Source organism: Labrus bergylta, chromosome 2, assembly GCF_963930695.1.
Source record: "Labrus bergylta chromosome 2, fLabBer1.1, whole genome shotgun sequence".
In the NCBI taxonomy this organism is placed as follows: Eukaryota; Metazoa; Chordata; class Actinopteri; order Labriformes; family Labridae; genus Labrus; species Labrus bergylta.
In genome coordinates, this window is record NC_089196.1 from 30,941,286 (window position 1) to 30,966,185 (window position 24,900).

The following is a 24,900-nucleotide window of genomic DNA, read 5'->3' on the forward strand; positions in this document are numbered from 1 at the left end:
TCACTCCTACCCCTATTTGAAAAACGCAGATTTAGATATTATTTTTGTGAAAGAATTCCTCTTTTATTTAACTAAAGTATAAGAACAAAAAAAAGAGAGGAAATAGAAGAGAAAAAAAAGCATATCACGTGCCTTCTCACCTGATCGTGAGAAGTTTAACTGAGAGCTGTCTCTCACACTACCTACCAACACACAAGGCTGTCTGTAATGTGACGGCGTCAGCGTGGAGTGAATCATCCTGATGCGTATACACGATCTTTGTACTCACCTGTCGCTAGGATACTTTGCCCTCCTCTGCTGTCCGCACACAGTCACGTTATTGGTGGATGAGTGATGGGGGAAGTGCTGCTGCTCAGGACGTTAGTTACTTTCTGTCTGTATTTTTCTTAAAGCCGGAGACAATAAGATATAAAGCGCTATCTTCAGAGTGTTTTTAGAATAAGCTAGGGGAAGAAAAACTAACTTTCCCCCCCGGTTTTTGTTAAAGTCGTGTCTTTCCGTCATGGAGTTTGGTGAAGAGTCGTCGCCCGCTCTGGCTTTCGAGAAGGACGCGTTCGACCTCACGGTGGAAGATGTGTATGACATTTCCTACGTTATCGGACGAGATTTGTTAAAAATAAGCAACGCAGGCGAAGAAGTGTCGGATTTACAGTTCAGGATAGTCCGGGTGCTGGAGATGTTCGAGACTTTGGTCAACAAGTACAACTTATCTGTGGAGGAGCTGAAAATGGAGCGGGACAACTTGAAGAGTGAACTGAACAGGATCATAAAGGAGAGCTCGTCCGGGGAGGCCACGGTGAGTGTAAAGGACCTAATGTACAGTTCACACAAGTGAGGACAGTTCAGAGATGCTTTTCCTTGTCTGTGAAAAAAGCAAACAGTGGGGCCAAACCAGCTGGTGGTGGACCTGACAGACCCCAACAGACCGCGCTTCACCATGCAGGAGCTGAAGGAGGTCCTGCAGGAGAGGAACCAGCTGAAGGCCCAGCTCATGGTGGCCCAGGAGGAGCTGCAGATGTACAAGAGGTGAGCAGCTGAGCCACTGACAGACACACACTGTGACCCCCCTTTTTTTTAAAAATGTATTACATGGTTAGTAATGTTTTCTGAAACTCCATGTACATGCATGAGGAGGACAGGGCATTAAAATGTGTCATCTAGTTTACTGAAGTTTATTAAATTGTTAGTAACGTGTTGACCCTTTACATTTATAAACAAAAGGATCATCAATCATGAACTTCAATTCTAATAGTGCATTATATTGTTAGAAATGTGTTGCCCCGGGGCGCAGATGGCCTAGTGGTCCTCAGGCGGGCGGCACCTTTCCTGCATGTCATTCCCCACACTCTCTCTCTCTCTCTCTCTCTCTCTCTCTCTCTCTCTCCTGATTTCCTACTCTATCCACTGTCCTATCAAATAAATGCAAAAAGCCCAAAACTTAATCTTTAAAAAAAAAAAGTAATGTGTTTCCCCATCTTTGATGCACATCAGGAGGACAGAGCATTAAATCATTTGATTTATTTACGCTGTTAGTTTTGTGTCGTTCACCTCCAGGGAGGTAGAGCATTGTTTAGAATAAATGTGTACGTTGCTAGATCAATTTCTTTCTGGTACAGTACCGACCATACACCTGTTTATAACAATACAGTCAAATAATAATTATAATTTATTTGCTGGACACTTAACGCGTTGCACAAGCAGGATTTAATTCAGGACTGTTGTTTCAGACCAAAAGTCTGTTAAACAGACCGACAGCAAGATTAATGTAAGGACACATCTGCCCCTCATAAACACTCTGATATTCCTACAAGGATACCAGTATCAAGTACAGCTGCTTCAACAACTAGGGGTGCACAATCGATGTATTAATTGATGCAGTCAGATGAAGATCAAGAAGCTATCAGCTGGCCTCAGGTTGATTGGTGATGAAAAACTTTTTTGGATTTGTTTAAGATTCAGAAGAAACATGTGGTAAACACAGGTAATATGAATAAAGAGTAGAAAATGTGGGTTTTCAAGATCAATATATTTTCAAACGAAATATAGAGTAAGACAATATCGTATGTATTGATATTGTTAATGAAGAGTTTAAATAATGTTTTACGTTTCTTTTGCTAGTTCACCTATTTCTTCTCTCTCTCTCTTTCTCGGTCGCTCTTCACGCTGCTACACAATTTTTATTTCAAGGTCAAATGATTTCATGTTTTAGGCTCTATCAAAGATTTTTCCATGCTGCTGTCGGTGTTTTGAAAACTCTAATATCATAACTGTCATTACCCGTACCGTCACAGAATTTTTAATATCATTCATTTATGTCATTTTGAAATGACCATCAACATGAGGCAGCACTTTGAGTCCAAGACAAACTTCCCCAAGGGGAGAATAAAGTGTCTCGTATTGTATGGTCTGTGTTTGAAGGCGTTGATCTTACGTCCTGACTAGCTTTTTATTTGATTTTTGTTTGATGTAGTTTTTCTGCTGATTGTGTCTGAAGCTCTGCTCTCTTTCTTCTGCAGCGGGCTTCTTCCACAGGGGGAACCAGCCATGGTGGAAGTGGACCTGGAGTCAGAAGAAGCTACAGAGAAAAGTCCGAAAGAGGAGAAGACGACCATCGGCAAACTGTGAGTCAATGTGCTGGAACGATTCGATGAAAACAGCTCGAGAGTTCAGGAAGGGAATCGTTAGTGTAAAAGAAGGTTATAATGCTTTTAAACTTTTTACAAGTTTTTATTTTATTTTTTATTTTGACTGAAAGTTGTCAAAATCTCTGCTACTTTTTTTGATACCTTGAGTTTTAAAACAATAAAATCTCCAATTTTTTGAATGACCGATATCAATGAAAAGTACAGAATAACTACAAATCACCAAAAGCTGCCACAAGCCAATGAGAGAGAACAAAGTCTAAAAACGCATAAATACATTGGCAAAGTTTTGGTACCAAAATGTGGCCAATATATTTATTCAATTAAAACAGTTTGCGTGCAACTTTTGGTCAAACATAACCTAATATTGGGGGCCAAGGGTTTCTATTTTTGTTGTTTCAATATTGTTTGATTTTGACTAGTATCTAATCGAAGTTTGAACTCTGGTATCAACTTGTGACAACAGAGCGGCAACCTCCGGTGTTAAAAAATGAAGCCAATGCAGAAGTGTAAAATCCTGCAGTTCGTCAAGTGTCCACTAGAGGCTGGCTGCAGAAGCACCAGAAGTGACATAAACACTCCATTCAAAAAAAAAAACATTTTTTTACAGCAGAAATTAACATGTTTACAGCCTGGTACAAAAACAAAATAGGTCGGATCAGCTCATGTCTCAAGCAGCACACACTGTACGGGGGGGTGAATGTTTTGGAAACACATCTGCTTTGATTTTATGAAGAATGAGTGTTTTTCACAATAAGGTGCATAGCTGAGCTGATCGACAGGCAGGCACTTTACTAAACCGACACGTTTTGGCTTGTGGCTTTCATCAGGGTCATCAAGAAACACATTGTAAGCATAATTTAAATAGGGTTATTGTAAATCCACATTTAGTTAAAGTTATTTGTTGTTTTTGTGTAAAGTCTGGTTTTATTTTTTAGCTCTTTAAACAAAAACTATTGTTGTCAATCTAGTCTTTGTAATTGCGTTAGGGTTCACTAATTCAAATGAATCTTTCCGTGCATGGATTCAAATATTTATTTCTGGCTACAAACCATCACACGCCTTACACCTCAGCATGGCGAGGTTTCAAGTAAGCAGTTGAGCAGAAACCACATGATGTTGAAGTGAGCTGGCAGGAAGACGGTTCTCACAGTCCATCTGCTGTCTGCTAATGATATACTTGTGACCAAATGAATTCATGCTGATGCTGAGGATGTTTGTGTGAGCGCTGACACAGAGACGGACAGACAGAGAAAGTAGGAAAGTAGCAGACTGTCTGCCTCACTGCTGCGCCTGCTGCTGTCAGTAATTACAGATTTCCATGACTCAAAGTTGCTTTCTCACAGTGAGCACTTTGACTTATATTTTCCACATTTCCTCCACACTCCTTGAACTAACGCTTGACCTTTTCTGTTTTTAGGTTTTCATTCAGGAGAAAATAAGAAAAGAAACTCTTCAGAAGAATGGACCATTGAGACGCCACACAGGATTAATCACCACAACTTTACCCTCCTTTAACCACTTTTTTTATAGACTATTTTTTACAATGCGTGTTTGTCAATCTAACAAGTTGTGTTTGTAATACTGGAAATTTTACAGTCACATGATTTATAGTGAAATAGAGTTCTTGAAGGAGAAATATATTTTAAAAGGAGGGTTTGAAGAAGATATCTAATGAAACTGGAAAGTATTATTTAAGTGGTGAACAAGCATATAGGAGGTCATGTTGATACATTTACCTAAAATTATGTTATTTATAAGCTTGAAAAGTTGATTTTCTTTAAATCAAGATCGGGTCTTAAAGGGGCTCCATGTTGGTGAAATAGTCTTAAAAACATTTTTTGTACTGTTAGCTATCACATTGAGGAGAACGGGCTCCTTCCTCTAGGATATAAAACATTAATAAAATGTTTGAACATCTGAGTGTGATATTCAGCCACTGCCCACACCACTACTCCACATGTATCAGTAAAGTATTATTATTAATAATAATAATAATAGTACATTCATTTTATATAGCGCTTTTCTGAATACTCAAAGACGCTTTGACAAAAGCCACCAAAAACAAAAAACAAAAGAAGAACGACGAGGGCATTAACATGATAGCTAATCCATTTATTAAGTTAAAGCTCCTGTGGGGAAAATTTGTTGTGTAGACTTTGGCGCCCCCTGTGGACGAAGCAGTACTCTTGATCTCTATGCGGATTTGTCCCATTCATGTCTAAAGCAGCGATATGTAACTCTGACACCTAGTGTTTAAAATTGGTACTGCAGTCCAAATTCAAAACATTTGAAAGCGTGGTCTCCCCCCGCCCCCTCCTCCCTAGAGTCCATGCTCACGCAGGTTGCCATGTCGCTGACACTGTAGCTTCAGTGTTTAGCCAGTTCTGCAACAGTCTATTTTTTAAAGCATGCACAGAGGCTTAGTCCTTGAGGACGGGCAGACCTGCATTATCTTCACTCACAGCACTGCGTGATGGATGTGAATATGAAGTTGGCGTGCACCGGCTACAGTGCTTATCACAGAAACTCAACATAGTCCGCTCTGCTCCCACAAAGGACCTTTGTTGCAGGTTACGTACCCCCGACTCCACGTTTCCTGTGCGTCTCCACACTGTCTAGAAGAAAGTAGGAGGGAAAATGTCAAGACAAATAAAAAGCATGCCCATTTTTTTTATAAATAAGTTCTCCTCGACATTAACCACGTGACAGCTGGAGTGAAATCTCAACAGTGTTTATTCTTCAATTTACAACACATTGAATAATTTACAATAGTGAAAATTAATGGTGATACAAAATGTAACCTCATGTACAATATGACACTTTACGTATCCAGGAGAAATAGACTCTTCAAGCTTGCATCAATTTACTACAATTAGATCATAAAAAAAGTTTATAAAAGCACAATAAAAACTGTCGCAAAACAATACTCTTTCCATGGAGTTCATGTTTTATCCTCGTCTTAAGACAAAAACAAAAAAAGCCAGTTTAGGACTTCTCGTCTATAGTATATTTTACACAAAGCACCAATTCATTGCAGATATGAGCTTTTCAAGGAGGAGGGGTTCAGAATTTGAGCCATGGGTGAGCTATGATGGAGGATTTACTCCGGTCGCCGTAGTCATACAGGAGCTCCTCCTCTGCTTTGACGTCTCTGGAGGCCACCAGGATCAGATGAGGGGTGTCATCGATGGGGTGAAGCTTCGTCTGACAGTTCCCGGCTTTACTGTGGTTGATCAGCCTTCCAAGACGGCTGGTTTCTTTTGTAGCGTCCACACTGGAAAAAGGTAAACAAATGAAGATTTAACTGTTGCCAAACAAAAACAAGTTATCCACACTGAAGTCAAACTACCGTATGTCACATTTTAAAATCTGCTGCAATCTAAAGCTGAAGATGAATCTGTATTTCTCCATGAGAGGACTGATAATTAGAAGAATTTATTTTGGAAAGCAGCTTTTCCCTGTGTAACAGGGACAGTCGGACTTACCAGTATGTTTTAGCCTGGTACTGGAAGTAGTACATGTAACAGCCGGTTTGGGGATCCAGAGCGTACTCGGCCTCTCTTTTTTTAGCCTCTTCTAGTTCCAGCAGGTCTCCGTGATACTCCACCACAAACTCTCCTTTTTTGAAGTCCTTGTCAGCGAATATGCCTCGTCCTTTTCCCTCTATGTGTTTGACCTGCCAACACATTGAGGTTAGACTGATTCAGATTCTGAAGATATTTACTTTAAACTCATGAACCAGCAACTACAGAGAACAAGAAAATAAAAGGCATTTAAAGGGGTTCAAGATATTGCAGAAATTGTTTCCTTTAAAACAGTCCCAACCTTTTTTTCCTTCCATCCTTATGTGTAAGAAAAGCTGACCCCCCCCCCCCCCCCCCGACCCCAGATTCAGAACCAATGCTTTAAAAACATGTGGTATCAACATTTTTTGACAACCTTCCTAAAAAAAAATCTGCCAGAAAATTGGGACTGAAAGTGTCCCGAAACATTCTTAAACCATGACGTGTTACCTGCATTCCTTCCTCAATGCCGTTCTTTATCAGGTCATCGATGTGTCGGTGTTCTTCACTCTGTTGACAGTTTAAATAAGCGGGTCAAACTCTTTTTAGAGCAGGGCAGCATAACCCTTATAAACACATACTGATCAGCAGCAATACAAGACTGAAACATATCAACACAATAACATGACTAATGGTTTTTAAAAAGTTAAACTCATACCGACCTTCAGCTCTGCTTTAGTTTTCCTGTTGCTCCGCCTGATGGGATAATAGTCTGTGACCTTTCTGTTTTGGGGAGCTTTATTCTCCGTCCTGAGAAGAGAAACGTCATCAGTACGTTCAATGTGTTTTAAAAAGGCCCGACGTGACTCTGTCCTGGTCGCTCTCTGGACTCACTTCTTTGCTCCGAGTTTGCGACCGGGTCTGCCCCGAGGTTTGGCTGCCGACACTTTGCCGTCTGCTGCAGGTTTGGCGTTGACGTGAGCGGGGGTCTCTTTCTGCTTAAGCTGATCTGTGGCTGTTTCTGTGACACCAGGACAGTGCAGCGCTGCTTCAGGCTTTTGCTCTTTGGACTCACTACTCTCAGATTTTGTGTCATGAGGGACGTCTGAAATGAAGACCAAACAGATAACGTTTTGTCACAAGCTGTTTTTAAACCATACAGAGGTTCAACCACAAGAACACAAACTGGGACATCACAGAAGACAAATGGAAAACATCTAACCATATAGAACTAACTTGCCTTTTTTCAGCTTGGTCATGTCAGGATTGTTTGCATCGGATTCATTTCCCTCCTGGATCAGCATGCTTGAACCGTCGCTCAGTGGGGATCTAGGTTTGCCTTGAGTCCTTAATCCCTGAGGAACTGTCTGCAATGTACCAAAGAAATCCTGCAGAAACAATCATTATTAAACCCTGTAAAAAAAAGTCCATAAAATTACAACGTTCAATGGGCTGTGTTGGCAAGGGAAACACGATTACATTGCCAAAGCAAGTGTGAAATGACACATGATTAAACAAAATAACAGTACTAAAGACACCGATAACAGATCAACACTTATATACATTAAAGTGGGTCGTCTTTCAACCTGAAGACTGTTTTATAAGAATAGAAAAATCACATTAATGGAGTCAAAAATAATGTTTAAATGTTGGTTTTTAGGTTTAAAAGTGTATTTACAAATCAATGTTCTCTGTGTGTGTTCAGTTTGTCGATACATACACAGATGGTTTGTCTTCTTCATCGTGGCGATGTTGTTTGGTAAATTAAATGCCATTTAAGGCTGTGTGTTAAACCGTATAGCTGTGGCGTCTGTCGTGAGTTTCTCCTCCAAACCACGCACGGCATCATGTGAGTTTAAGATGCTTCACCTTTCAGAGTTCAGAGAGAAGCTCTTCTTATCACTTTAAGATAACAGTAGGTTTCCCAAAAAAAAAAAAAAGAGAGAAGAAAAAAAGTCTTCACTGCTCTCTCTGCCAACTCCAACCTGAAGTGAACGTCTCCATGGTAACAGTATAGTCTACATTTAGTAACACACGAAGGAGAGTTGTTGGATTTCACATCAGTTAAAAACAGGTTGTTGAGGTATCCAACCCCCAACATGACACACAAAGAGACTGAGGGTTAGGTTCTTTTCATCTAATCTTTTGTTTTGCATGACAGCTCATTAACCTCGTTCACTTGATTTCAGTTTGTATCTTTGTTGAAGTCTGAATGTTGTGAAAACAGCGAAAAACAGCATGAACACTATGAAGGAGTGTGGAGTGTCACTGTTTAAAGTAAAGGCTGCATTTGAGCAAAAAGTTGATGTGCAATATGTGAATTAATAAAAAGTATGTTAACATTAACAAAACATATTTTGCTCATAAAAAACTCAGACAATCGTTTTTACCATGTGTACGACACCAATGGAAGGATTTTGTTTTCTAAGTTTAGGGGTTAGTAAGTCAAAGCCCAAACTAAATTGACTTTAGTGGTTGACCTTTACTTGGCAAAAGATGAATGCACCATTTGTTCAGAGGGTGTTCATGTGCATTTTACAAATACTGTTTTTTTCCGACACCACTTGAATGCACCATAAATACATTTGCCCTGCCAAAGCAGGGGGGTGTTGTTTGTGTACAACCATTCAAATGTGGTGAAGTAAATTGTTGCTTGGCTTTTGTTGTAATATATTTTGCATTTTCACTCCTTTTTTTTTTTTTTTTGCTTAAATGATGCATTCAAAGTTCTGTTTGTTTAATTGTTTAAATAACTGAGTTGCTCCATGTATGAGCTCTTACATAAACTTGCCTTGCCTGTCAGTCAATGATTTAGCCTTCCAGACAGAGATGAGGGTATAAAACACAGTTCTCCTGTAACGTGGTTTAGCCTTCCAGACAGAGATGAGGGTATAAAACACAGTTCTCATGTAACGTGGTTTAGAGATCATTGCATGAAGGTTTCCCAGCTGAGGCAGGAGGAGCCCTGTGAGTGTAACATCACAGTCTGTGTTATGTTGTAACACAGACTGTGAGAAAGGGCTACTCGTGTTTCCTCTTTTAGTTTGCGGGCTCTAAAGTGTAAATAGCACAGAGATGAACTTACCTTGTTATTCGCTGGTTTGTTTTCCTTTGTTTCCGTCCTCGACCTGTCTTTATTTTCAACACTGTCTTCTGGCTTTCTGTCGTTTCTCAGCACATTTTTCTTTCCTTTATAAACACGGAAGTGAATAAATGCAAACACTTATAACATTTCACAACCGGCGACTTTTATTTGTAAACATATGCTTCGTTTATTTGAGTTTTTAGCGTTGACTGTTTGCTTACATTCACGTTAATTATCTAATATCACATTTGCGCGACGTGCAACAATTACAAAAACGCTTGTAAATTTACCTTTTGCCATGTCAGTTACCAGAATAATATCCAAAGAAAGACGAGGAGGCTTTTAAATTCCTCGCAGTACTTCATTCACAGCTTCCGCAACGAAAAACATCAGACCCCTCGCAGTGCGGAGAGCGGAGCGACGACAGCGTGAAGGATTTAAAAACCGTACGGTCACTCTGATTGGTTGTTTCGCTTATGTGGGCGGGGGCTGATCTTAAAAGGAACTCTCTCATTGGCCGAAGCTCTGGCTGCAACAAAGTTGGTCCCCTTTAATCATTTCTGCTGAGGTGTCCAGTTTGCAGAAGATTTCCCAAACTCAGAACTCAGTGGGATTAACGGAATCATTTAAAAATAAAATTTTTGATTGAAAAGGTAAACAAGGTTTATTAGAAATACAGGATATTTAGCATAGCATATGTTTTAAATAATGATGAATTCAGGAGAGTTTTAAAACTCGTATATATTACCTTGACACAAATGTTGTTAAAATGCTTCTAAAAAAAATAAAAAAAATAATTAATCATACTTGAAATCCATTGTGCATTCGGAAATTGTTACTCATTAATTTACCCTCTCTTTCATTTTTGTTAACTACTCGGCTACACTGAAGGTCAATTACAACCTTCTACATTTTTTACCTATAAAAACATGATCCAAGACAATATGTATCTCAGCAGCTCTGCAGTTTCCCTTCCACTATTGTCAAATGTGTCCTTTCTACAAGTGTTGTTTTTATGTTTTTATATCACTTAGTTAATCTGTGCATTGAGATTAATGTAAAACCAGAACCAAAGTTCTTGTGTCTGCCCACATAAAGTATTTGACCAATAAAACTGATTCTACATGCAAACTAAGTAGGATGTAGTCTTCGGCCCAATAAGGTCCCAGGCTGGCTGTTAAAAGTGTATTTATAAGTGTGCTGTTGATACATGTTTTATACTGTGAGAGTCCTGGGAGTAGGCCCCAGTATGGAAAAAAACAAACACACATTGGAGGGGAAGTATTCTGTGTTTGTCTCATAAAGTATTAGAGTAGGGAGCTTTACCAGTTATCTAGTGATTCATTTGGGAGGGTGTAATCCAATTAAAACATCAGTGTTTGAGCAGTAATGTGTAAAACAAGCAAACCAGAGATGCTCTAAAAAGTAACAATTTAATCTAACAATTCAAAGGAAATTAATAACAAGAAATGATGTTATCATGGCAGACATAAAATGAGATTAGACTACATTTTGTTAAATCCAACAAAAGGATCAAAACAAACGTTTAGCTCAAGCCACTAAGAATTTAATAATGAACCAGAAAAATCTTCCTTTTAACTACAGATGTCTGATGGGGTTTTTAATAATGATGGATTGACATTCGGTTGTCACTCCATGTGTTCCTGTATTTGTGTATTTTAATGTTCTCTGTACCTGAGAGAAGTTTTCTTATGGTTTTACTCGGCTGCAAACCAAATGTCCCCTTGTTGAAAGTGTTAAAGTCTCTGAATTAAATTACACCTACAGGTTAAGATCAAATACGTCTGACCTCATGATAACCTCACAGTACTTTTTTTATTTTCAAACTCTCCCTCTCTGAAAGTATTATGTCATGTTGACATGTTGCAACAAATAGAAAAACGTATAATACAATCCATCCTGCTGACGGACCCTTGCAGGTTTTGTTATTCAGTCTTTGGAAAAGAATAAGAATCAACTCCAGTATTCACATCTTCAGTTTATATTGAAACAACCAAATCAAACAGGGTCCTTTCCAGTTTCAGAAGATGTGGCTAGTGCTTCTTTAAATTGTCTTTTCCTCTCCAGATTCTCATTTACTTTCCTCCTCTTCTCTTGTTTCCTCATTTCAGACTCTTTCTTCTTCACAAGAACTTCACTGAGTTCTCCTTTATGCCGGATATCGAGTTTCTCTCTCATAATGTCCCGTGCACGCTTTCTGTTCGTGTCCACAGACCTGGTTTGATGGCACTGCAGGGAGAACGTATGAAAAAAAAGGACAGCAAGTAAATCTGGTTGCCAAAAAAAATCATGTTCTACCTCAAGGCAATAAATCTAATTGACTAATGGAAACAAAAATACTCTGAAATATAAACAATGGCTATAAATCAAAATGATAAAAACAAACTACCACAGCAGACTCTGTGTTTGCCAAAAGGTTATTCTGACCTGCACTTTAACTTTAACTCTACAGTTTGACAAAACAAGGTGCAGGGTAAGCAGATCTAAAGAAGAATGTATATATATTATATATATACAGTATAGTATTGTATAGCGTTATTTTGTGGCAATTTTATATCGTGTCATGGCAAAATATCGATATTTTAGATATGCTTTTTTAATTTTTAACTGCTTAAGGTGTTGCATTCATCATTTTTAACAAGTTGCAATGTTAAGAATCCATGAAAAAGTTTAATCAGACTGAAATACAAATAAAAAGACTGACGTGAGATGAACAGACTGAGAATTACATCTTATTTGATAATCATAAAATTTGATTTAGTACCAGCTGGGATCTTTTAATACAGTGTATGGATCCTTTTGTTAATTCCTGACTCTTTAGTTTAACCCCTTGTCCCATCTGGTAACATGGAGGAGGCGTGGTTTATGACCTAAACTGCAGGCAGTCAGTGAAGGAGCTCTAAATATTGTGGCTTCACTCCCAGGCGGCTGTTGCTCTGTCCATTTCTCTCATCAAGCAAATATCTATTTTACGTGGATAGAGAGCTCCTACATAATAACATACAGAGTTAAAAACAACCTTCACAACAATTCCAGTAGGGATGTGCTTGAGAACAACACAGTTGCTGGTTTTGTTGGTTGCCTGTCCTCCAGGTCCAGATCCTCTCACAAACTGCTCCTCAAGCTCGTCCTCATTCAGGACAGGAAGGTGTATCAGGTCCTTTTTACCGGCGGCCAGAACACGCGGGAGCCCCGGAAATGAAGGGTGAGTGGGGGGACTCCTCCATATGACCCGACTGGACCACCTGTACACACAGCTGATGACCGGAGAGAGGCGTGACATCTCCCTGAGCAGGAAACACACAAGACGTGTTGAATAAACATCATATGACGTCATGTGCCAGCTTTAATAAACATGAGTTAAATATATTATATTATATATATGTATAATATTTACAGTCTATGGTTAAAAACCTCAATTCCTGTAAGTATGATTCCCACTTCTTTTATTTTCACGGTCAAGAGTGTGCGCTCATGTTTGTGTTCCTCTTCTTCTTCTACGCTTCAGTCACCGTTCGACCAATCAACAGGCGTTATCTTCTTCTTCGTGGGCAAGATGAAATACAGTGCTGACCCTCTACCGCCACCGTCTGTCGACTTGTTGGAGAAAAAAAGGAGGAAAGGAGTTATTGAACTTTTGTGAGTAAACTCTAATCCACCAGTGTGTGTGTGTGTGTGTGTGTGTGTGTGTGTGTGTGTGTGTGTGTGTGTGTGTGTGTGTGTGTGTGTGTGTGTGTGTGTGTGTGTGTGTGTGGAGGCAAACAAAGACAACAAACCAAAGAGAAAAGAGAGAGAGAGAGAAGCCAGATTGAAAACAATTAAGACAATTCTACCACAGTAAATCACATATTCAAAGTTTTTATCCTAGACATTTAATTTAACAATATAAAGATATAGTATTTAGATTAGTTACTATATGAACCCTGCTTTAGTTTAATGCAGTGAAATGACTGTAAAAGAATCAACACTTTATGCAGTTAGCTGCTTTAGTGATTTCCATTTTTTATTCACACCAAACATAAAACAACAAACTGTCTTCATAACATCTGTCTAGTTTGTTTTATGCACAACAAGGAACTGCTGTTGAATCTACTGTCATCACCAAAAGTTTAAGTTCATTATCTCCACATATAAACTATAAACAGCGTCTTGTTCTCGTGCAAGAAGTGTTTTATTAAGTTTTCAGAACATTCATAAAATGTCATGATCATCAAATGCTATAAAGACGTGAATTTAAAAACAATCTATTATTCACTTGGAGCAGTGTGATGTTATGCTCCCCTCCCCCTCCCCCCCCCCCCCCCTCTTGACAGTGATTATAATTAGTGAATCAGGAAACTATGTAGGTCATAGGAAGAAGACAATATCTCTGATGACCTGTGATGTCATTTCTTAGAAATTGCAGTAGGGGGAGGTGCATTTATAATTACTTGAACTTTATCTTTAGTGCTCAAATTAAAAACCAGGCCCTGTTTCAGCACATTAAAACCTTGTGTATGGTATTCTTGTGGAGTCTGCAACAGACTAACTTCACCAAAAAATTAATAATTAATAATTTCTTATTGCACAGAAAACAAGAGTTGTTATGTTGTGTTTAAAAATGTCATCCAAACTCTAATGTTGCTCCAGGCAACAGAATATCAATCAGGTGGATACCGTAAAAATGTGGACATGTTGTGTACATGCTTAAAAATCTGGATGATATAGATGTAAATGTGTTTTTTTCTTTCCTTAGGTGACACACTTTAACGCAAATGTGCAATGTAACATTAGAGGAAATCATTTCTCTGAAAGTGCGTTTGTTCCTTTAAATTCTAATAAAATGCAGTATATGAATGTCTGCTGGAACCACCACTCTTGATATGAAGTGAGACCACATATACTCCAGCAGGGGGCGCCACACTCTATAAACTGCTCAGCTGGATGGCTGTACGAGTGTGAGCTTCGTCAAGTTGCAAATGTAAAAAACAAACACCAGAAATAAAAGAGAGTAACTTAGTCAAAATAAAGTTGGTTACTAAGTGGTGTTGGTGCTGCTTTTAAGTTATCTGAACTGAATTTGTTGTGGATTAAACAACATGACAGACTAGTGTCATTAAAGACAAACAATAATGGTTATTTTTTTAAACGAAACGAACTATATCAATGCAGTGTAAGAGTTTAAAAAATACAAACAGGAAAGCGTCCAGAAATGAACTGAATCTGAGAGATAAATCTGGAAGTATAGATAGTCAGGGGAAAATGTAATAATAATAATAATAATAATAATAATAATAACATATAAAAGATGAAAAAGAGTGGGGTGTAATTGTACTAAAATATATTTAAGATGCTAAGGCATATTGTGTGTAAGTGTTTGTTTGGATGCATGTCATTAAAACAGAATAACATAACAACTTGTCCAAAATCTTTCACTCAACTAACCTTCAAATAAAAACTAGATTGGAGCCCCAGTCGGAACTGTTTAGTTTAGTTTTAGTTTAGTTTATTTTATTTGCACGTTATTTGAAAGAAGAGTCAAACAGAAAATTAAAACAAATAAAAAATAAAACACATGTTTGGTGAGGTAGAAACCCATGAGGGCTTATCTCAAAACCTCACCTTAAGAGATTAAACAAAGTTAAAATAAAATACAGTAAAAATAACAAAGTAAGAATATTTACTACCACAAATAAAATGTACCCCAATTGAAAATGACATACAAACATTGAAAACATAAAAATAGAGCAAAACAGGACATACAGTATGTAAACAATATAACAACATCAGGACAATTCACTATTCACTACTAATCTTTCTGACATCAACACATTTCTGAGTCTTGATTTGTATGTAGAAAAAAACAAAAAATCATTACGTAAATAAAGTTCCATAATTTGACTCCACAGTATCTTATTGAGTCCTCCAGATGTACGACACATTGGTAGGTAGAGGTTATTGGTTTGTCTTGTTGAGTAATAGTTCACTTGAGAATTAAAAATGAAAAATGCTTTAAAGCTTTCTGGCAAAGTTTGCACTCATGTATTTAACTTTAAAAATAAAGCTACTCATTTGAAGAATATTAACAACAAAGATTTTCAATATGTTACACTTCAGAAAAACTGTATAAATGACCATTTAAAACGGAAAACCCAGAACAAACGTTTTGCTCGCGTTTTTTTTATTAAGAACAGCAAAGTCAAGCTTTTATTTTGAAGTACGTGCCGGAAGTCCGCGTGTTCTCGCGGTAACTTGGTGTTATTTCGGTGCCCTGCCTGAAAGGACTGTGAAGTCTTGCAGCGGTTCAGACTTGAGGAGTGACAACTTACGATGGCGAGAGCTCTTCATCCGTGTTCTTCCCACTTCTCTGTGGTCGCAGGTCACAGCCTCTGAAGCGGAACTCACCGGCGTTACATTTCCCGCCCCCTGCACGACCCCAACCCGTCAACCGTGGAGAGAGAGCCTGGATACTCAAGGACATTTTTAACGTTGCCATAGCTACTTCGGCCTTTTTTTCTTCTTCTGTCGATTGAGGAAAATCCAGCGTGCGGGTTTTTTTTTCTCGTGTCCACGTTTGGTAAACACGGAGCAGAAACGCGGGGTTAAATATCATGTAACAAACTCTCTCTCCCGGGGTTTAAAAAAAAAAAAAATGTACCTCCGTGTGTCATCTTTACATGTCGTACCTCCGCCGGAGAAGAGCCGAATACACGGAAAGGAAATCCGACTTTCGATGCCTTCATCTCAGTCATGGCATCGTCTCCTCGCCTCGTTAAGTTAGCGGCTGCTTCGTGCTGAAACCCGCGTCTCAGGTGAAAGCAGTGACCCCCCCCCCCCCCCCCCCCTTCTTCACCTCCCTGCCCCCCCCCCACAACCCGGACTAAAAGGTGGATGAACTTCGACCTGCTGCGTGCTGGAGTGTCGGGGAAGCCAGAGGTGTGCATCTCTGCTGTGCATCAGCTCCAGGTATGTGTTGAGCACTTGCCAGCCATCTATTTGTCATTACCCCGTGCTGCCATGTTGCTAGGTAACTAACTGACTGTGGGTTTACTCCAGTTCAAATTCGATCATCCCCCCTTTTCCGGAGATGCAAAGTCACATTCACTTAATCGTTTTTTTTTTTTTTTAATCACCATCTGCTATCAGTAATGTTTTTTTTGTTTTTTTTTTACATTTGTTTAAGTGTTCTGTTCCTCTTGGCCGGATGAAGTTCAGCATGGTGTTTGTGTCTCTCTCTCTGTTGCTGTCACACAGGCATTGCTCGTTAAAGCTGATGACATATTCCCCCTCTATAGTCAATGTAAGCTCTTCTGCCTTTTGTTTTACACTGTTGTTAAATACATGGAAATAACTGGAATCAGTGGTATCCAGGCTTTTTGCACGCTTGCTTTTTTTTTTTTTTGGTGGTAGACCTTTCAAAGGTGTAAGGTTCACTGTTTGACTTCAGTGAGAAGCTTTATCCAGAAATGAAGAAGATCCCACATTTGACTTTGACTCAGCTCATTTTTTTTAACTTAATAAATACCTGCTGTCCACAAGCTTGTATTTGCACCCCCCCCCCCCCCCTCAGGCCCCTTTCTCTTTAAATCTGACTTTATCAGTTTCAGCATCAAGAGTCACTCCACTTGACTCAGCAGGGCCCCGGATGAGTCACTGAGGCAGCGCTGACTAGGAAGCTGAAGCGTCTGTTGTCCAGATGATGACTGTGCTGACCCCCTTCATTGATTTTTTTTTTTTTTTCCAGCATCGCATGAAACCTTCGCACCAGGATTTTAAATCTGTGCATCTGTGAGACTAGTTTTTAAGGATTAGCCTGCACTACCGCTCGAAAAGCCTCGAAGAAACAAGATGTAGCCTGCACTTATTCAGACACATACCGAGAGAGGTTGTTGTGTCCTCTTTGGGCCAACCTGAAGACTATGGTACCACCAGTATGCACGCAGGGTGTAAACTCTCCTTTATGCATACTGGTACGTGTTGGAACGTGCATCCTGCCTTCTACGGTTGTGAGGATTGTGTAACAGGCTCACACAATCAGCTGCTCTGTGATCTTACAGATTTCATCGGCTTTGTGATGTTTGACGCTGCATGATTAAAAAGTCTGTGGCGAGGTGAAGGTCTCTGCAAGTGCAGTTTTGCCATAATTAGATAACGTGCTTTCTTTCCTTGGATTAAATACTGCAAGAGTGTTTTTGTTTTCATACCTGGATTGTTGTCTTTTGAAGCACTTCTTTGGTTTGTTGTTAGTCTGATGTATTCCTTATGCTCCTCATTTCTGATGTGAAACAAGCATAGCTGCATTTGTTGTTGATTATAATGATTGCCACTCAGAGCTATGAGGTACTAGCTGGATATTTATCTCGTACCATTCATCTGTGTCACCGTGAACCACACCATAAACACACTTTATGTTGATGTTGCTGCTGTGATGATTCAGGGCAGAGTGCTCCAAGTGAAGGCCGTAGATTACAACATCATCGCTGGTGATGACCCAGAAATTCAAATCGTCCTCGTGTACGTATCAGCGCTCCGCCTTCTGCTACCAGTCCTTCCTGTTTTCACCTCTAAGATAATGTGGAGGTTTCTCTCCTGTCAACATGGCAGCTCCTCAAGATATTTGCCTAACCAGTTTTCTGATGGGGACTTTCTTCCCTCCCCCAACAGACACACAAATACACATGTGTTTGTGAATGGGGGTGTGTGTGTGTGTGTGTGTGTGTGTGCGTGTGTGTGCGTGCGTGTGTGTGTGTGTGTGTGTGTGGTACATGGGCAGGGCTGTGTGCACAGTGCAAATAAAACAATCTCTATTGGCAGTTGCAAGCTTTAAAAATCTGTTTCTTTTTTATGTCTTAATAAATTACAGATAACTTATTCCTAGATTAGAAATATAAACCGAGTCAAAGAATAGACGTAGTGGTAACAGGAGTTGTGCTGTGACCTGATGCATTTCAGCATGCTGCATTTATTTGTTCAGGTGGCAACGGGCCAGACCTGTGGCTCTGTTGTAATATGCAGCCTAACAAGCCGAGCCTCCAACTTTATTTGGCATATCTGCTTAACTCAGGGAGAATGTGTGAATGGGCAAAAGTGCCAGAACTCAGTGAAAAAATAAAACAGGGCTTGTAATTAAATCATATTTTTAGTACTCTTAGTCCTAGTATAATGATTTCTATCATAACTATGTTTTTAGAACTATAAGGGTCTGGGGTCCAATCAGATTTAAGACGGGGAATAAGTGTAAAAAAAAAAAACATCCAAGCAAAGAACTACAAAGAGCGCTGTGATGATTTACTCTGGCCATGTTTTCAAAAATCATCTGTCATTTTTAGTGTAGTTCTTCCTACCATTAGAGCACGATGAATTGTGGGTAATTCCCTCAAGCAAGTTGGGCAACATTGCAGTCTCGGTACAGTGAGCACACAGGGTATAAAAAAAAGTGTTAAGGAGGAATAAATGTGCACGGTGACAGTCTGTGAGTGTGTTTGAAACTGTTAGACATGTGGACTGAGCCGTCCTGTGTGAGAGTTTGAAGTCTACAGGTCGAATCACTTAAAGCTTACCAACAGTTTGTAGCTCCTCTTAAAGGTGTAACACAGATATTTAGCACTAGGCATTTCAAATGTTGGAGTTTAGGTGGCTTCTTTTTACTGGTATTATGTGGTGTTCAAATTGAGTGCACTTTTAGTCACACGTTTTCTATATTTTTGTAGTTTTATGCCAAATTTGATTGAAACTACTTTAATGGTAATTCCACTTAATCCTTCTAGTAACTACAGTTGTCAAAACTTCTGATACTTGGATGTTTTTCAACACAACTCGTTTTATAACAATACTATTTTTTTTTGTCTTGTTGTTAAAGAAATACCAACCTTTAGAATAAAACTTCAGCTCTTAATTCATATTTAAAGGGATACTTCACCCATTAGCATTAATCTTTGTATCATTAGAAACCTGGTAGTATTTTTGAATGGTCGTGCATCCCGCCCTCATTTTCCCCTGAGATGGTAAATCTTTGTCCTTCTGAGTCTAAAAAGGAACTTCCAGTGACACAAAATTAAGATTTTTGCGTCACTGGAAGCTGTTGCGGTTAGCAGGGTGAAACTACAGTCTAGTTCCTCATATTTTCGACCACTGAAGCTACAGACCAATCACAGATCAGTGGACGGGAACTCACTCCCAGAATCGAAACTTAACCAGAAGCTGCTGTGAGCAAAAGAGAGACAGAGCACTGTCTAAATTGCACATACACAAACAAATCCCAATAAATGACCCTATTTTAGATGCCTAGAACTTCTACTTTTGTTGCCAGGGTATTGAAACGAAGGTGACCGACCTCTGGTGTTGAAAAATGAAGCCAATGTGGAAGTGCAAAATCCTGAAGTACGCTGAGTGTCGACTTGAGGCTGGCTGCAGAAGCACTGGAAGACACGTACACACCACAGCCAAAAAGACGTTTTTACAGCAAAAATGAACATGTTTACAGCCTGGTACAAACTGAGAGTTAGATTGAGACAGCATTTCCAGCATGGAGGCTGCTGCCGATGAACCTCCGGAGCCCCCCTGCCGTAACAGACGGCTGAACACTGACAGATTTGCACCGCCTAAAGATTTCTCAAAACTCCCCAAAATGTTTATTTATGAATTTCACCTCCCAGTAACATATTTGTGTGGATGCTTTTTCAATCATGTGGGCATCTGTAGGGGTTTGAAACAATCCCAAATAACCTCTTTTACAAATCATAATGTCCTCTTCGGGGAGTTCAGGGACGAGTTGCCAGCTGGCTGATTTATCTACTGGTCTAATTTTTCCTTTAATTCATCTTGAGCGGACAATCAGGCATCATGACAGTACTTCAGATGAGCTCCCATCATGCACCTGCGTGACGCCCATCAGTATTTACAGTCTTTGATTGGAACAGGCGTTGACATCTTTAGATCTTTACTAGAATTGTGTAGAAGTGATAAAATCTGGTGTCAGGACGACCCTGTTAGTAACCAAGTCGTTTCACAGATTTTAAATATTTATTCTGTATAATTATTGTATGAAGATTTCAACTCAAGCTTTAGTACGGCACATTTATTCCTCAGTGAGTTGTTTGGCTCTTTCTTTAAATATTAACCATACATGGACTCTTCACGTCTGCCTGGTTTTTATCAGTAATTTTATTGTTCTAGTGACAGGTTTAATGCAGTCCAGTAAACCAAAGACTCTCACAGGAAGAGAGCAGCCAAGAGGCTGAAACATGATCGCTCTTAAACTCTCAGGTGTCTCTTAAATCAGACACAGCAGACAAACACATTAGTATCACAAAGAGGAAGAAAAGTGGAGGTGAATAGGAATCAGTCCACCGCCTACACGGTTGTGATTTAAAGCCCCTGGAAACCCAAATCCACAAAAAAGCTTCTGATTTTGTAATTTACAATCTTATGTTCTTAATATTAAATCTCTAAAAGTATTCCAAATCACCTTAAGACCGTTTTTGAGATTTTGTCAAACATTTTCAGACGTTGGGTTTGGAGTGGGTGGTGTTATTAAACCCATAATAAAGAAATACACACATGTCCGGTCCAATCAAGTGCCACAAAACAAACTCTGCTCCTTCCACTCAGCCGTCACATCCACCGGTGAGGACGACAGCTTGTCTAGAGTTTAATTTGGAGAAACAGTGGGCTGAATTTGGTGAGCTTTGCTAGAGTCTCACTAAAAGTACTCCCGCATAGTCTGCAGTCATTACCCCTTATAACCGTCGAGCAGTTTTATCTGGAGAGCTCTGGGCTTTGCCAAACGGCTTCGTCTAACACCTGAAGCGGTGTTCTGCTTCCCTGCATGTCAGCCTCTACATGACTGCCAAACGACATCCTCGGATGTAAAAAAAAAATGAAGCCAATATGGAAGTGCAAAACCCTGCAGTTCCTCGAGTGTCCACTAGAGGCTGGCTGCAGAATCACAGGAAGTCACATAAACACCCATTTAAAAAAAGTCTGTTTTTACAGCCGAAATGAAGATGTTTGTAACAGCTCTTAGCCTGTTGTTATGTTGATTGAAAGTAACATTTCTACAATTCACTTAGCAGACGCTTTTATCCAAAGCGACGTACATCAGAGAGTAAGAACAACACAAGCAAGGATCTAGAAAAAAGGGAACAATGTCAGTAAGAGCAAACGATCAGCTTTGAGTCTGATTGGACACACAGGTGCTGACAGGAAGTGACCAGAGGCAAAGCACAACATTGAGGGCAGTTCTTGAGAGCTCTAATCAGTATAGAAACCATCTTATAAGTCGTCGTTATCAAACAAAAACCATCGTCATTACCATCATCATCATCAATAATATGGAGACCATCATCATTAAGTTAGTAGGTATTCATGAAAGAGCTGGGTCTTTAGCTTTTTCTTAAAGGTGCAGAGGAGACACTGTCGTCACTGTTAGCGTGGCTAGGTATCCCAGAATGCTTTGGGCATTTTCGAGTCTGAAGGTTGCAGACCTTTTGATTGACATGTGTGAGCTGCCACGCCCACACAGTCCTGAGAACTGACCTAAGATTCAAAATAAGCTTTTTCAGAATAAGGTTTTCTAATTATTATGAATCTTTGTTTTTCACTCAGAGTTTTGTGGGTGCTTTGAGATACAATACATTTTGATATCAAATGTGCATTTAGAATATTTCCAGCCAGGTTTCCCGGGGCTTTCACACCTGGCTGATGAAGCTTTTATTCTGTACGTGATCCACTTGCGTTTGTTGAATTAACTCCGTTCTCAAGCCAACGCAAAAAGCCGAGCACACACAGTGCGATGACCTGTTTGATAAACGAGATAATAATTTCCCGCTGCATGCAGATATTAAGTGAATGTTTGCTCATCATGACACACAGCACTCTGTTATAGGACTAAAATGATCCAGCACTCCACTGATGTTATTCAGTTACAGGAGAGCCTGACAGCCTCCGGATGGTCAGGAGGGAAACACGGTGAGAATATGTAAATACATGCTGTGCATCCGAGTGGAAAATTCCGGACAGAGGAGCTGCTGAGCGTGTGGTACAGCCTCGTTTGAGTATTCATAGAACTGCGTGGAACCTTTGTGAGGGAGTTATTTTTTTTTTTTACTGACATGTCTTCTGATCTCCCACCACAACCCTCAGGTTTTGCTAACTTTGCATAAATTTCTATTGAAACAAATCTCGAAACAAACGTAAAACCATCGAGTTATAAAAGTTAAGTAGATGAAGAAAAAAAAAAAAGACACACATCCTGTCAGTTAAAGTTTGGGTGACGTGTGTCACTGCTCACCACATCTTTTGTTTTGGCGCTTATCAGACAAGATTAGCGGCACAGGAAGAGCAGAGGAACGTCAGGTGCAAACACACTCGAATCGGTTTTCACAAGGCTTTGCTGTGTTTCACTTCCCTGTTTGTGTGACATTTTAACTTTTTCTGAATCCTGTTGCTCAGTTTCTCATTTAACCAAAACTTGTTGAACTGTTGTGTAATGTTGGCACGGCTGTGTGTAAGATGTGCATTACAGTTCACACATGATGGTTATGTAAGCAGGCTATAGTTTTTGTTCCTTTTGCTCAGAGCAGGCTGTGGACTTTAGCACTTTTCACACACACACACACACACACACACACACACACACACACACACACACACACACACACACACACACACACTCCCCGATCTGCTCTTTCAAACATGGCCCTCACAGCAGGAAGCTTTCCCTATAGCGTACAGGAGGAAGGAGGGGGTCTAAGGAGGCAGGAAATGACGGGAAAAAAAGGACAGCGCCCAAGACACATTGATATGTTTACAACATAATCCAAGATGGCAGACAAAGCAACAGCATGTGATGACACACTGGGACACACTTTTTGCTTTTATATCAATGACCTATTCCACAGTATCAACCACGTGTTGCCTGCAGCGCTTTATAGTAAAGGCGGCCACCTTAACAACACCCGCCCTAAATAGCGTTGTAGAAAAACATCCCAAATTGATTCTAATCCTCGTGCGTCTCTCTGAGAGATCCAACAGCAGCTCCATTGGATGCTGTTTGAGGCTTTGTTCGGATAACGCCCCCCCCCCACCCCCCCACCCCCTCGGGTTCAGGCCACACATATTCAGTGGCTCATTCACTGTACACGTAGGAAGTAAATTCAGTATTTTAAAATGTATTTTTATGAAGTTTTTTTGTGGGCTTTCACACAGGAGCATGTTGTTAAGTGTTAATATTTGTTAGTGCGTGGTTTGTTTCAAGTGCGACATTTTCGGCGTTTCAACTCACTGCGTCTGTATTTATCATGTGGTTATCAGCTGGTGGTTACAGGTGACAACAATCAGAAATGTTGTCAGTAACTTAACCAGCCTGCTGTCGTCTGTAGCTGCGAACATAGACAAACAAACTCTGTTACAGAGCGCTGTGTTCCCTCCATAGACTGAACATACAGCCAAAAAACGCAAGCGCCTTATTTGGTGTTTCATCTCTCTACATATCGTATGCTACACACACACACACACACACACACACACACACACACACACACACACACACACACACACACACACACACACACACACACACACACACACACACACACACACACACACACACACACACACACACACACACACACATCTGCTATATGAACGTGTGTGCATGTTACATGTTCTACATTTGAAAGAGCTTTTGTGATACATACTGCAGAACGTGATTCTGTAAATCACTGCAAACTCTTTCTTCATAATAAGATTCATTTTTGTGTTTATTTTCCGTTCCACAAAAGTCTTATTTTGTGGACAAAAAGCCAGCTGCCCCCTTAAGTGGCAAATTTCCCTGTGGGAAACAAGAAAGAATGGGTGGGAGAAAAACCGTTCTGGTGAGCAGGAAAGACTTTGAAGCAAGAAGATCGCACCTGTCGCAGGACGTAAACATCACCCCCTCCCACTTTATTTAAAATTCTTCTGGATAGCAAAGGTTCAGTCTGACTTCTTGCAGAAATTTGCAGCAGCTGGCTGAAATTTTTTTTCATGAGTTTTGCGCATGTGTGAAAAGGGCTAATGATGGCTATATGGAAATCTTTCTGTTCCACACTTCATGCACACAATACAACCACTGCCACTCCCAGTACAGTCCTAAAGGCCACATGATAAGATATGCTGGATTTGGCTTGAAATTGATAAACAGGAGAACACACAGCAAAGTTTCATTTTTTCATAATAAATTCCTAACTTAATTAAACACTGCGACTGTATGTACCTCATGATCTCTCCAGGCTAATTCCCCACAGTCGGTGAGTTGTACTTATTGTATACGATTGCTTTGTAAAGATATGAATAGTCAAGTTATTTTACATGGTGCCATGTTGTTTGAGAATGCAGTTTTGCACTCTTACAGAAAGATAACATAACAGGTATAAAGCTGTGTTAACAACATGCCCTTCATGTTATCTTGGACTGCATCGTCTAAATCGTTTTCCCATAGCTGGTCATGATAACTCCCAGGTACAAGGCTTATGTAATGACAACACAAGAGAGGGCTGGAGTGCGTTTCCTCTCTAGAGAACCTTTAAAAGTGTTAAGAGCCAAAACATCCACAGAGAATCTTTTTAAACAACATAAAAACATTTCCTTCTGTGTTTGTTTACTGCCTGCCTGTTTGGTTAGCGGA

At 39.8% G+C, this 24,900-nt stretch overlaps 4 protein-coding genes across 14 annotated transcripts in view; 2 read left to right on the forward strand and 2 right to left on the reverse strand.

The window, feature by feature from the left end:
- The first annotated feature begins 295 nt into the window (after nt 1-295).
- On the forward strand, nt 296-4,562 carry rilpl2 (Rab interacting lysosomal protein-like 2). The gene is made up of 4 exons (XM_020650716.3): nt 296-796; nt 875-1,026; nt 2,517-2,621; nt 4,063-4,562. Exons 1-4 carry the CDS (start codon nt 503-505, stop codon nt 4,082-4,084), a joined length of 573 nt encoding a protein of 190 aa, XP_020506372.2. The 5' UTR covers nt 296-502; the 3' UTR covers nt 4,085-4,562.
- A 798-nt stretch (nt 4,563-5,360) lies between these two features.
- Nucleotides 5,361-9,676, reverse strand: kmt5ab (lysine methyltransferase 5Ab). Its single transcript, XM_020650714.3, has 8 exons — nt 9,524-9,676; nt 9,234-9,337; nt 7,389-7,536; nt 7,043-7,253; nt 6,871-6,958; nt 6,659-6,718; nt 6,131-6,321; nt 5,361-5,919 (listed from the first exon to the last, which is right to left on the reverse strand). The coding sequence occupies exons 1-8, from the start codon at nt 9,531-9,533 to the stop codon at nt 5,709-5,711; spliced, it is 1,023 nt and encodes a 340-aa protein (XP_020506370.2). The 5' UTR covers nt 9,534-9,676; the 3' UTR covers nt 5,361-5,708.
- Nucleotides 9,677-11,212: 1,536 nt separating this feature from the next.
- mtrfr (mitochondrial translation release factor in rescue) lies at nt 11,213-17,694 on the reverse strand. 5 transcript variants are annotated; one of them, XM_020650686.3, is made up of 3 exons: nt 17,438-17,694; nt 12,274-12,541; nt 11,213-11,483 (listed from the first exon to the last, which is right to left on the reverse strand). In XM_020650686.3, exons 2-3 carry the CDS (start codon nt 12,535-12,537, stop codon nt 11,253-11,255), a joined length of 495 nt encoding a protein of 164 aa, XP_020506342.1. In that variant the 5' UTR covers nt 12,538-12,541; nt 17,438-17,694; the 3' UTR covers nt 11,213-11,252. The 5 variants fall into 5 exon arrangements, with proteins under 5 accessions (XP_020506342.1, XP_065807723.1, XP_065807722.1 ...); XM_065951651.1 differs by lacking the exon at nt 17,438-17,694 and adding an exon at nt 15,920-16,055; XM_065951650.1 differs by lacking the exon at nt 17,438-17,694 and adding an exon at nt 15,892-16,035.
- The window catches only part of LOC109996524 (membrane-associated phosphatidylinositol transfer protein 2), a 65,084-nt gene continuing 56,240 nt past the window's right edge, over nt 16,057-24,900 (forward strand). For all 7 annotated transcript variants that reach the window (XM_065951608.1, XM_065951635.1, XM_065951630.1 and 4 more), the window contains exon 1: nt 16,057-16,199. The gene's annotated coding sequence lies outside the window, so the exon portion shown is untranslated. The remainder of the gene's footprint in view (nt 16,200-24,900) is intronic.

Excerpts from the sequence above, each read along its gene's own strand:
- kmt5ab (XM_020650714.3), bottom strand. Across the intron at positions 6,959-7,042 it reads CGCAAACTCGGAGCAAAGAA|GACGGAGAATAAAGCTCCCC; the intron begins GTGAGTCCAGAG and ends TTCTCTTCTCAG. Across the intron at positions 6,322-6,658 it reads GCATTGAGGAAGGAATGCAG|GTCAAACACATAGAGGGAAA; the intron begins GTAACACGTCAT and ends ATGTGTTGGCAG.
- mtrfr (XM_020650686.3), bottom strand. The coding sequence starts at position 12,537 with ATGTCACGCCTCTCTCCGGTCATCAGCTGTGTGTACAGGTGGTCCAGT. Across the intron at positions 11,484-12,273 it reads CTACTGGAATTGTTGTGAAG|TGCCATCAAACCAGGTCTGT; the intron begins GTTGTTTTTAAC and ends TTCTCCCTGCAG.
- rilpl2 (XM_020650716.3), top strand. The coding sequence starts at position 503 with ATGGAGTTTGGTGAAGAGTCGTCGCCCGCTCTGGCTTTCGAGAAGGAC. Across the intron at positions 797-874 it reads GCTCGTCCGGGGAGGCCACG|CAAACAGTGGGGCCAAACCA; the intron begins GTGAGTGTAAAG and ends CTGTGAAAAAAG. Across the intron at positions 1,027-2,516 it reads GAGCTGCAGATGTACAAGAG|CGGGCTTCTTCCACAGGGGG; the intron begins GTGAGCAGCTGA and ends TTTCTTCTGCAG.